The 13,332-nt window shown below is 45.8% G+C and overlaps 1 protein-coding gene and 1 pseudogene across 1 annotated transcript in view; both read right to left on the bottom strand.

Annotated features, from left to right (window-relative positions):
- Positions 1-13,332, bottom strand: part of SLIT1 (slit guidance ligand 1) — a 207,611-nt gene that overhangs the window by 172,724 nt on the left and 21,555 nt on the right. The window contains 2 exon segments of the mRNA XM_064269086.1: positions 7,097-7,168; positions 9,023-9,094. Coding sequence (XP_064125156.1) covers positions 7,097-7,168; positions 9,023-9,094 — 144 coding nt within the window.
- On the bottom strand, positions 1,695-3,541 carry LOC104845816 (zinc finger protein Pegasus-like; annotated as a pseudogene).

Raw genomic sequence — 13,332 nt, 5'->3', positions numbered from 1 at the left:
GCCTGCTATTCAAAATGATTCTAGATTTATTTAACAAGTCTTATTTTTGTAAACAAACATCAAGTTTAAATGCATTTTATATCTACTTTCACACCATTTTTTCCTTTCCTACTGAGGTGACAATTCAATCACAGTTCCCACATAGTTTTGTCACTGTAAATGAAAGATGGTAAACTTGAAAATAATCTTTACAATTTAAAATTACTAAGTCTGAAGAGGACACCAGAATCCATTTTGAACACACGCTCTCATTTTTTTAAATGTTAGTTCAGCATCACATTTTTCCATGTGTTTCTGTATCCACAAAATGGGTATAAAATAGATTGAAGGCAGGAAAAGGAAGTTTCAAATATTTTTTGTTTTTGTTTTTGAAGGGCTGGCTTTTTCTAGGACTAACAAGATGGATGACATTTCACTGTACCTCTTTGGTCATCAAAGGAATGGAAAGAATACCAAATTCTCCACACAGTTTTCAACTTCACCTGATGTTAAGAACATCAGAATGGAGGATTTAAATGAAAAGTTCAAATTAAGAGAAAAAAGAAGTCCTCTTCTTGGATAAGGAGCCTTGGTGGCACAGTGGTTAAAGCCCTCAACTGCTAACTGCTACTCTGTCCTATAGGGTCACTAGGAGTCGGAATCGACTCAACAGCAGTGGGTTAGCTTCTTCGATAACCCTTTGATTTTTCTAGGGTTCTCATCTATTTGCCTGTGAGTGTGTGTGTGTTAATAAACTGGACATAGAATTAAAAAGAATCCAGTGGAAAGCTGACATGTATTTAAAGTAGAAATCGAATATATTTTAAGTATTAAACCCCAATTTCTTCAGTTGCGAAGGAAAAAGATGGTACATTTTCAACAGAAAGTCTTCGGTTTTGTTTCTCTTCAGAACATGCACTTATTCATAACTTTTATTTCATACAAATTTCTTATTTTTTTTAAAATCAACTGCTTTATATTTCCCCTTCTGGAAAAATGGGATGAAACTACTGCTTCGACTTAAACTACGTGAATTAAGTTGTATTCTATTCAGAGCAAACCCTGAATATTGAACCCTGAGATAAGTTGCAACAGATTTTCTAAAATAAAATCATCTATTTAACTATATGGCAGAAATAACACCTAGCTGCAAGTATATATTGAGATAACAAGAGTACGGATAAGCCTTGAAGTTTTTATGGCCCATAAATGTGGGAAATGTAAATGAATACCTGTAAGATTCTGATTGCTCTACAATTCTCAAATGTCTAACTGAAAAGAAAAAAACAGACACCAATCTGCCTAGCTGTTCTAACACATAAATGATCCTGGCCAGACTTTTATGAAAAAAAATGGGAAAATTTTGTTTCCACTGTCAAATTTATATTCTATAAATATATAAACTTTAAATGAGCAAACACCTTATTGTGTTGTCAGTTGCTGTTGAATTGATTTCAACTCTTGGCGACCCCATGTGTACAGAATAGAATTACTCCACAGGGTTTACAAGGCTGCAACCTTTAGGAAGCAGATCACCAAGCCTGTCTTCCAAGGAGCCTCTGGGTGGGCTTGAACCATCAACCTTTCAGCTAGTAGTCAACTGTTTAACAGTTTATGCCACCCAGGGACTCCTGACACTTATTAAGGATGACCAAAAAAAAAACACCCACAGACCACAAAATGGCAAAAACAAATAAAGCATGACATAATTGTTTTCAGAGTTGGTTATGTTGCCCTCTTGCAAACTGATAGGCAAACTCATACTGGTTTTTGCATTTGCATCCACATGTATTACACTGAAAAGAGTTTCCATATCCATGATATCCCATGTGAATAATGTAAAGGTTATTGTCTGCAAAATACATGTCACTGTGCTGGCAGTGGTGCAGAAGCTGAGGACCCTGAACCAAAAGGGCTGGGGCTGGAGTGCTGGGTTAGCTGTTTCCTCCGCCACTCTCATGTGGGCACTTGGTTCACTGCTCAGACCTGTTACTAGACAATAGTTCCCTTGACTATGCAGTGGCTGAGGGTCAGGGCTTGTGGAAGAGGAGCTCTGAGGAAGACTTGCTGACAAGGAAACTACCGCTGGGCAGAGGGATGCTGATCATGAAAGGCTTTTCACTGGGCAGGGAACTACATAACGGGATGCGGGGATTTGGTTTTCAGGTGGCTAACTGGACAACTGTCCTGCTAGAGTCAAGAGCTGATTTCAAGGGTTGTCAAGCATGAATTCTTTGGGCTCTCTTGGTAGGCCACCAATGGGTGTGGTTTTCGCCATACTTTCATAGGATTCAGTCTGAATTTTTGGAATTTCATAGGTGAAATCACTAAAGTAGTCCGGCTTCTGAACCACTGTGGAAGGTGGACTTAAGTTGATTAGTGCTCCTCTGCTATACCGCAGATTGTTCGTTTTCTTCTGTAAAACTCCCCACATTTCCTTGCTGTTCAAGGCAGACCTAGCACCTTTAATTGGTACCATTTTATGCTTGTGCCTTTGATAATGGGACAGGTTACTTAGATAGTGTAGCAAAAGGAACACAATTCACATTTGTATGGTTTTTCTCCAGTATGGGAACACATATAGGTTTCCCAATGATGCTTATAAGCAGATGCAAATGGACATAAGTGACATCTATGAGGTCTCTCACCTGTGTGGATTCTAATGTGTTCAATAAGACCAGTGGTTCCCTTGCTGGCATAGCTGCAGCACCAACACTTGAGCTTCCCATGAAAGGTCCTTTCTGAGCCACCTACTAACATTCCTGAGTTCTCATCCAGGGAGACATCAACAGATGGGTGATCAAGTCCATTTTGATCACCATCTATTCCAGCTCCCCCAAAAGCCTCTGCTTCTTGGTCCCCACTCACTGATCCAGAAATTTTGTTCACAGGTGGAATTGCTGAGTCAGGTATTCCTGAAAATCTTTCACAAAGTCCAAAGACTCTGGTTTCTTTTCACCTGTCTTTCCTTCTTCCTTCACCACTGCTGCTGCTGCCACATTTGTTGTACCTTGTCTCTTTTCTCACCTCCTTGCTTTGCCCAAATATCGCCTGAGCAGGGCATAGGGCCAGAGCAGATGAGTGCCCATATCCCCCTTTATTTTTAGTGGCTGAATAGTATATTCATAATGTTTAAACCCCGTATTGGTGGACAAACAACTTGTCAGTACTATAAACATAAGGCAGGAGTGGAAGTCTGGTTCTGAAAATGTGGCCTGATGAGAACACACAATGCAGAAAGGACCTGGACTTGTCCCAGAAAAGCAGCAAAGTTTAACTAAATTCATCTTTCCCACTTTAACAACTAATTCCTTGACACATAACAAGGACTACTATCAAAATTTTTAAAAAACTGTAATAGACAACATTAAAATTTAACAGTTACTCTTTAGCCTCTACCACAGCAGCTCAGTGACATCTAGAAAGTATAAAACCTCGGTACTCACAATGTGGTCCACAGACCACCAGCCCTAGGCAGCTAACGAAAAGGTTGACAGTTCGAGTCCATCCAGGGGCACCTCAGAAGAAGGCCTGTTAATCTACTTTCGAAAAATCAGCCATTGAAAACCCCATAGTGCACAGTTCTACTCTGACACACATGAGGTCACCATGAGTTGAAATTGGCTCACTGGTGACCGGTTGCCCCAGAACTGCTGCATCAGAATCTGCTTTTTAACAAGCTCTTCAGGTGATCTGTGTGTATGTTAAAGTTTGAAAACACTAGTATAAAACACAGTCCTTGCACTCAAATCTAGGGCACAGTTTGAGTTACACACAAGGACCTTCTTCAATAGTTCTAGACTATAATAAACCATCTCAGCAAAAGTTTTCTTTTGGGTGAAAGGGAGGGAATAAACTTAATTCTATGAGGCCAGCAGTACTGATCTGTGGTAACTTCCTAGAAGGTCACTCTTCACCCAATATGTGAGAAAGGTCAGTGCCACCACATTGGAGATTGCCTTGTTCCACCATGGGACAGACAATTAGATCTGCAATTTTAGGAGACCAGCTGGAAGAAGTTTACTCTAAAGGGCGGTCTCCCAGGGAAACACATCATTGCCTTGGAAAAAAGAGACCACCAATATAATCCTTAAAGCAACAGGAGTTGACATCAGATCGCTCCAAATTCCTTAACCTCCAGCCAATAAATTAATCCTGTACTTACACTGCCTTGCAAAAAAATGGTTTTTGTTTTGTTTCTCCCCCCAGGACATTCTCATTTTTCTGGCTTCAATTTCTGATAAACATCTGGGAGAAAAAGAGATTCTATATCTATTTTAAAGTAAAAAAACACAGGACACCAAAGGAGGAACCACCATGGTCAGAACTATGTGAATAACTCAGAATAATAGCAACAGTAGTGGCTACCAGTCGTCACTGGCACTTACAATGTGTGGGGCACAGCAATCAATGCCTTATGGGCATTGCCTTACCATCAGAGGGAAAGCGGAATGAAAACATGGGTTTCTTTTGCTTGAACTATGACAAAGGTGCCTTACACTCCTGCTCATATCCTCTCATCTCCTCCCTGGAACAACCCCACAGGAAGGTTTTACCACCATCATCCCATCACAGAGCTTGGTGCTCAAGGTATGTTTATTGACTTTGTTGGGTTGTCCCTCTTTGTAGATAAGGAAACTGGGAGGCCAAGAGGTGAGTCACCACTCAGCCACTGAGTGGTAGAGGTGGAATTTTGAAGCCTGCCTTCCCCTACTCCCCATCCTGGCTGCCTCCACAGCTACACACCAACCTCTACTTAACCAACCTGTTCCACTCCCTCCAAACAACAGACTGATGCCAGCACACACTGATCCTTCATGGCCTTTGCACAGCCAGCAGGACTCTACTCTCTACTTTCACACTTGTGTTGTGCTTACAAGAAACAGTTATGTCTATTCCTGTTTATGCCAGAGGTACTTATAATCATACAATTTAATTAACTATTATGTAAATGAAGGAAATATTAGTGTGAAAAGAAAGAACAGTTTCTATGAGAACTAAGTTGAGTGCTTTGGAAAGATTCAATCAAGGAAAGCTGCTAATTAAAGAGCTGTTGAATTAAGACTGGGAAGAGGCAGCAGGTCATAAAAAATCCAGAATTCTTCTCCCAGATTGCTTCAAAGGACCTTTAAAAATCTCACCCCACTTTAAAGAAACTGGAACCAAAAATCAAAACCAAGGTAAACGTGTGTGATTTCGGCAAGGAAAACAATACAGAACCCTAATCAGTGTTGCATACTTAAAAGAACGGTTCTGGCAAAATAAGGAGGGAGGCAATAAATGCACGTTTACATGTTTTAACTTGAATAAGATGTTTAAGGCGTCAGAGAACAAAATTCTTACTTGGTTAGGAGTAGAAAAGAAATGAGTTTTATTGAGGAATAGAGCAACTGCAGTTGGGGAGCATGAAGTAAAAATGCTAAAAGCAGGAGCCTAATTGTTATGTAAACTTTTACCTAAAACACAATAAAGTATATTTTTTTAAATGCTTCGAAGTACAGCTTCAAAGCTAAATGCTCTGAGTTAGGGAAAATTATTTACACATGAAAATTTAAGGAAACAGTAACCACAAGTCACATAACAGTTAACCTACAGACATCCTGGAGCCATTCTTCACAAATATTTTTTGAAAATGGTTCCGCCTGTCTTTCAAGGACAAGGGCAGTTTGCACAAAAACATTTTTTCTGAGAACACCCACAGTTTTGCCCCCAACCCCTCACTCCGTCAGAGAGAGAGTAGATTAACCCATTACTGCAAGCTCAGCCCTAAGGCCTCTCGTTTTAAGGGTCTGCTAACAAAGGTATGCATCATTTTTTTATGACTCCCCACATTAACCAACTTTAATGAGTAACTGATCCACCACTGGTCTCCGGCAAGGCAGATGGGACGGTGACCATGGAACCAGCCCTCACAAAGGAGCCGCACTATTTGCGATGTGTACCCACAGGCAGAGAGTAGTCACACACCCCAAGAATAACTGCCACGCGTGAAATTGCTGGTGACCCACCCCTGAAGAAGAGAACTGGAAAAAGACAGAAGGGACAGGGTCTGCTGTGACAAAGAAGAAAAAAATCAGTTGCCTTCAATTTGACTCTGACTCGTGGTGACCCCACGTGTGTCAAAGTAGAACTGTGTTCCTTAGGGTTTTCTGTGACTGATTTTTCAGAAGTAGATTGTCCGGCCTTTCTTCTGAGGTGCCCCTGGGCAGACTTGAACCTCCAACATTTCAGTTAGCAGTGGAGAGCGTTAACCATTTGTACCACCCACAGACTCAGTGGTGACAAAGTCTTGACTCAAAAAGGAGGACCCTGCCAAACTCTGGGTGGCAGCAGCAGGCATGACAATGGCCACCACCAGTCATGTCCAGGCCCCTGTCCCCACTCACCTTTTCTTTTCCTCCAGGGCCTGGCAGCACCAAGGCTGTGGCTGGAATGGGTTAAGTCCAAATCAACCCCATATGGCCAAGTCATTAATATGTATCTTGTTCGAAGCTATTTTAAAGAAAACAAGCCCAGGACTAAACATCTGTTCTAGCTGAGAACTTCTTACCACTCCATTTTAAGGTCAGAAAGATTGCCTTGATTTTCTTCCAGGTTGCAAGAGGGCGACCAGACAGCCATCTTGTTTTCTCTTTATTTAATACCGTCTTTTCTTTTCATATAAAAATGTAAAGTGAGATCCTCTACCATAGTCTTTCAGAGCCCAGGCTCTGGAGGCAAAATGATCCAAGTTCTACTCTCCTCTTCCAAGCAATCACTGCATGAATGTGGGCAAGTGGCTTAGCCTCTGTGAGCCTCAGTTTCTCATCTGCAAAATACCACTCACTATGGTGTTGTTTTAAGGATTAAATGAGATATGGTAGGGCAAAAAGCTTATCTTGGTGCCTGGAATAGAGTAAGGCAGTCAACACAGCTGTAATTATACTTAAAGACTCATAAGAAATCCAGAAAGCACAGGCAAAGAGTCTACTCCTCTGCACATGCCCCTGGTTCCTGTCAGAGGCTCTGCCCAGACACAGAAGTCTCCTCTGCTCATGCCCTCAGTCCTGTCAGAGGCTCTGGCTGACATCCTCTCAGCACCAGCCACACACCCAGCCTGTGCCCCTCAGATACTTACAGCCTCTCCAGTTCCTTCATGTCATCGAAAGCCCCCCGCTCCACCACTCCAATCTGGTTCTCCATCAGCTGCCTGGGGAAACAAGACAGGACAGTTACCGGGTGGACCAGGACTCCTAGAAACAGTTGGCGTGAGGGAGGAAAAAAAAAAGCTGAGACAAATTCTTCCAGGGCTACACTAGGGAAGGATGAAACAGAGGAGGGTGAGGACTCACACAAACCCCGTGTCCCAATCTGAGAGAACATTTCCTCACAACTTTGCCAATTTCCCAACACAGCACCCAACCTAACAGCAAAACACTCTTCCAGCCCCAGTGCCCCACCCCAACTCCCCCCTACCAAAGCTGCACGCCAGGCAGAAGGCCACTGGGCACCAGTGTACCAGGTTGTTGCTCCAAAGGTATGCTCAGGGAGGCCACACTCAGACATAGGCAGCACGGGTTGGCTCAGGACTGCTGGCACACAAGCCCTCCTCAGCCCAGAGGGCTCTTGTTCAAGAGGCAGAGAAGGGGGCAATGACCAGTAGCGGGGGAGGGGAGCCAGTGCCAACTGGGCAGAGCCCACCCATGCAGCAAATATACTCTGCAATTGGCAGACATCACCCCTTCTGCCTGAACCCCCAACTCTGCCTGGGCCCATCTGCCACAGAAACAGGTGGGGTGCCACACCAACTGAACCACCTGGCTCTGTGGGACTCTGAGTCTCCTCACAGCCAACGTGCCCTGAAACGCAGCACGCGTGGCTGCTGGGGCAGCATTTTTCCACCACAGATCGATTGGTGCATAATCATTTTTGAAAGCGTCAGATATGTTTTTTCCCTTCCACTGTCCAGCTCAAGCTGTGCCTCCCCATGGGCCTCAGGCAAGGTCTGGGCAGTACAGAGGGCAGAAGCTGCCACAAGACACTTCTCTTCCTCCGCTTTCCTCTGCTTTGTTTCCCAAAGCCTGGGCTATTGAGGAGCTTCTGCTAGAGGGCCAGGGGGCATCGGGTGATGGAAACGCCAGGAGAGAAGGGTCCCTCAGACCCAGAAGAGATCCCCTGGGAAGAGGTCAGAGGTCAGGGTTCTGGAGGAGCAGAGACTGGTGCCCAGTGACTTGACAGCACTGACCTGAGAAAGGATTGGCCACAAGGTCAACAGCTTCTCCAAAAACTCTCGGGCTCCAAAGCTGGAAAATCAGTGGTTCTGAAAGAACTGAGGTCCCAAAACCCTTGCACAACCCCAGGAGTACGGGTAAGGGACTTTCTAATTGTCCGATGTTAAACTTCCTGCCAGCTGAGTAGGACAGGAGCTCAGAGTGAAAGCTGAGTTGATGCAAAGAAAATTAAAAAATGTGATTCTTCCGTGCACACCTGAATTTGTGGACTGAACTGCTCCAGGATCAGGATGCATGCCTGTAGGCTGCTCTGCGCCCCATGGTCAGCAGAGCGGGAGGGGATGGGAGAATCTGCTCCCTTCCCCTTGCTCCTCACCCTGCCCAGCTCGCGTGGTAGATGCTGTTGATGGCTCCTTTGCTGCCAAGCAGCCAAGCCCAACAAGGCTGTATCATCACCCTTAATATCTGCCACTGTCAGGCACCCAAGGGGAGTCACTTCTGTCCTCAACTGCCCCACCTACCTCCCTCCCAAGTCAACGGACTCTGGCCACACTGGGGAGTATTTTTGACGTTCCAGTTCAAAAGAAATATGGAGACCCAAAGATTCCTGGTGGCCACCTGGTCTTTCCTTGTCCCCAGGAGACAGTCAATGAGCTCTAGGTCAGGACTCACTAACACCCCTAGCCCACTCCCCTGAGAGTGTCCCAAGACTGACTCCACAAGGGAGGGGCCCAGCCAGCCTACAGCCCCCAGCTAGGGTTCTGCCTAGGACCACAAAGTGGTGGGAGTAGGAGGGAGGTTATTTCCAAGTGTGGGCAGCATTCAATACTCACAGCACCCGCAGCTGCTTGAGCCCTGCAAAGTCATTCTTATGGATCCGAGTGATATTGTTGCCATTGAGTTCCCTGGTGGAGGAAAGGAGAAAAGGAAGGAGTGAGATGACCAGGGTGGCCCCCAGGCCAGGGGCTCAGCTTCAGGGTCCCGCTCCACCTGACTCAAGCCAGTCATCTCACCAACGGTACTGGGAGCTTCCTACCCAAGGCCTGGAACCCCTGAGTCTGTGTCGAGACCCAACTAGCCAGGGCCTCTTTGCAGCAGATGTTCAGCCAACAGGGATGCACAGGGCATGGAGCTCGTTGCCAGGAGGAACATGGTTTCTGCCTGAGAGAGCTCAGCCTAGTTTGGAAACTAGCCAATTAGAGAGGCTGTTTAGATGGAATCCACTTGGAACTCTGTCTACCACATGGGGTTAGAATGGAGCGTAAACTAGCTAAGAAAGTAAAGAGCAGAGCCAGAGCTTGCAAAGGCTCCCTGTGATACCCACGCCACCATCTGGGTGGTACTGGCTCTTGAGAGCTGCCCACGTTCTGACCAGGAGAGAGCAGGAAGAGCCGTTCAATTTAAGGGGGGTTGTTTTTTTTTTTTTTTTGAGAAGTGGGACTCAAGTTGAACCCCCCAAAACACAAGAAAGATCTGCACAGCGATAGTGACGATAGTGACGGGGCAGATGTTCCAGAGAAGGACAGCACCCTGAGTAGGGCTGGAGTATCCATGAAGTGCGGGGAAATAGGCTGAGTTGGGGGCCATGGAAAGCAGGGCTGGGAAATGTGGGTCCAGACCACAGAGGGCCTAAGAAAGCAAGCAAAAGACAAACAGAGAGCCAGTGAAGGGTCCGGGCAGGTGCCTGCCATGAGGCCAGTCCTGCAGGGTTGGGCAGCAGGGCAGGGCCAAGGAAGGGAAGATGACCCCACTGCCCGGATCCAACACCAGGGCCAGCAGCTGCCACAGCTCCTCGCCTCACACCATCCCGGGCCCTCTGGCCCACCTCTTCTTCTTCTCCTTCCCAAGGTCACATCTGCTCTTCCCTTGGCCTTCCCCAATCATCCCTGGGGCACCTTGGACATGGATCTCACTTTAGAGGTAGTCCATCCCTACGTCTCAGCCCCACCATCTCAGAAAAGCTGATTCCGCCTCTGCCGGGCTACTTCTCTTCACAGGGACCTGGCTCAGTCTCACACAATGATAAGGCAGTCCACTCCATGAGTCAGACACTTGACTTCTTAGAAAATTCTTCCACTGAGGCACATACAACAGAATCTCCCAGGTCCAGCTCCATCCCCAGCTGTCACCTCCAGCATCTATTTCCCTGTGGCAGTTTTGAGTTCACACCATGCCACTTTCTCCTCTTTCTCTTCACTGTCACCTGCATCCTTTGCAACAATCTACCCCCATCCCAACACACACACACACACACACCCACACATACACACACACCCATATTCACCCCCAGCTCTGTGTCTTCACTTACCAACTTAGGTCAAAGATTCCAGGTACAGCTGTAAGCACAACTCAAGTCCAAGTACTTTGAAAAACAAAGTTCCCTGTCTAATAAAGTGTTGAGGGAGTATGTTTGGTCTAGATGATGTTCTAACGTTGCTTCCAAATGTTAGCAGTTTGCACACACTCTAGGAACTGGGCTTTCCGTATATCCTCACACAGCATTGGAAGTAGCTCTCGTGCCTCTCTTACAGATGAGCTAACCATGGCTCGCAGAGGTTTTGTGCCTTCCCAAGGTCACCAGCTGGTAAACAACAGAGTATGGATCTGAACCCAAGGCAGCCTGACCCCAGAGCCCAGGTGTTTTCTACCGGGTCAAGCTGCCTCTCCAAGCTGTCATACCTATAATTCATCAACTCATCACTCTCTCCTGCCCCTCCCCTGGGCCGGACTCCTGACCTTTGGGAGCAGCCGAAAAAACTCCCTCCCTCTTCCTCATCTCCTTTCTAACAGGCTCTCTCTGAAGGGCCCCAGGCCTCTCTACCTTAAAGTGGCCATTGGCAAGTGCCCCAGGCTGGGCCACTTCCCCACCCTAGATGCTGCCAGGACACCTTTCCACTGTGAAATGAGCTCTTTTCAATGTAAAAGTCTCTCTTTTTTAATTGCGCTAAATATTCTTCCCTGTAACAACCACCTCTGAGCCTCGCTTGTGCTACACCCCAATCTGCTCCCAATCTGCTCCTTCTTCAAACACTTGAAGGTCATCATGAAGCCCTTTAAAATGGGTCCCCTCCGCAGGCAGGCCTGGCTTCATTCGGGCCGCCCTACCGACGTGTTCATCCCCAAGCACCAAACGACCAGGAATTTTTGGTTGTTTAATTTTTTTTTTATTATAAAAGCATGTCAGCACTGATTATAAGAGCAGAAATGTTAAACAATTTCAGCGTTTGGTTGAAATTTAGCACGTCCATGAAAAAGAATGTCTCACAGCCCTCTACACTGGTACAGATCTGGCTTTGTTGACAAGGAAAGCTGTCCATGACACATTATGAGGAAAAAGGGTTACAAGACAACCTGTATTCCATGAGCCCACTTACATAACACACACACAAATCAACACAGATATGCGGGGCGAACGAGGTAGCTGGGGGCTGTTGGCCACATATTGATGACTGGTGGGATTTGAAGTGACTTCAGTTATTTTTTTAATACTTTTCACATTCTTTAAAATTTTTTAAACAAGACATGCATTTTTATAAGCCAATATAATATTTAAGTTACTGCATTCAAAAATAATGGCAGTATATGCACATCACTGAATTTTTTTCAATTTCTCGAAGAAGAAAAAAAATTAAAATTACACATTATCTCGTCAGCCAGAAATAAGCCCCATCGACATATTGGACTATTTTCTGTCAAGCCTGTTTTCTTTGAGTATAATTTTTATAAAGTTTAGATAATTCAACAAATATTTATTGAATACTTACTCTCTGCAAGTATTTATTGAATGCTTATTCTGCAAGGTTCTGTAGATATGATGACAAATAAGACATAAATGTTTCACACTCCTTTTACAACTTTCTACCCTATTTGTGCTTCCCCATGGGATTTTGAATGGCCATAAAGTATCCATCAATTTACTGAACCATTCCTAGGTTGTGGGACACTTGGGCTGTTTGGATACTGTTCACTTATCAACAATACTGCACAAAGTTTGCTGAGCATTTGGGAGGAATACACTCCTAAAAATGGAATCACTTGGTCAAAGGGCATGAAAAATCTGATGAATTGTACAAGTATTTGCTCATTCCTTCTCGTGGCAACCAGTTTATAAGGCAATTGACTTAGATAATTATTCCCAGTTCACAGATGTCAAAACTGAGGCAAAAACAAACTCTAAGACTTGTCCAAAGAGAGGCCTACAGTGGAACTCAGGAATCTCTGAGGATGGAATTTCCACTAAGCAGAAGGGAGCGGGGGCACTCACAGGACCCTCTAATGATATCCCATATTTGCACCCCGCTCTTCCCACTTCAAAGTCCCTGGGTGGTGCAAGTGTAACGTGCTAGACTGCTAACCGTAAGGTTGGCTGTTCAAGTCCACCCGGAGGCACCTCAGAAGAAAGGCCTGTCAATCTACTTCCAAAAAAATCAGCCAGTGAAAACCCTATGGAGCACAGTTCTACTCTGACACATATAGGGTCGCCATGCGTTGGAATCCACTCGACAGCAACGGGTTTTTCTTCCCACTGCTCGTTCGCTCAGTCTCCATGCAGCACCACCCACGACTTGAGCGGACTCTGGGACACAATCTTTAGCCCACAATCAATTGATTTCAACCCTGCTCCTCACATTCTACCCCCAAACCCGCACCCCCCTCCCCCAGCCCCACAAGAAAAGCCCTGGGCTGGCAGCGAAAAAGAAGACAACGGCACAGACAGCAAAGCAAAATACACTTCCTTTCGGGAGGATCTGCTAGTGGCTTCCCAGCAAGAATGTAAATGGAGGCCAGGCCCACCCCAGCCTGCCCCCACTCCCTCAGCCTTGCTCTTCTGACCTCAGAGCTAAGTGCCTCCTCTCAGGAGAAGGCCGCTTGCAAGGCGGAGGCAGCTCTCACCAAGCCCCTGGATCTTAGGGCTCCTGCTGTAGGCAGCTTTATTGCCACTTAGGCTGAGAAAATGACCTCCTCTGGGTAACCACCCACTCCCCCTCCTCAGCAAGGCCCCCCAGGATCGAGTTTCCAAGCTAGACCAGCCACTTCCTCTCAAACCCTCAGCAGAGGCTGGTGGAATGGGGCAAAGAGGTCATTTTTCGCCACTGCCTGATTCCTCCAACAGGTGGTCCTTCAGTGTTGCCACGGAGACAAC

The sequence above is a fragment of the Loxodonta africana genome, chromosome 16 (assembly GCF_030014295.1).
Source record: "Loxodonta africana isolate mLoxAfr1 chromosome 16, mLoxAfr1.hap2, whole genome shotgun sequence".
NCBI classification, from domain to species: Eukaryota; Metazoa; Chordata; class Mammalia; order Proboscidea; family Elephantidae; genus Loxodonta; species Loxodonta africana.
Note: the sequence above shows the minus strand (reverse complement) of the source record. Positions and strands in the feature narration are given on the sequence as shown.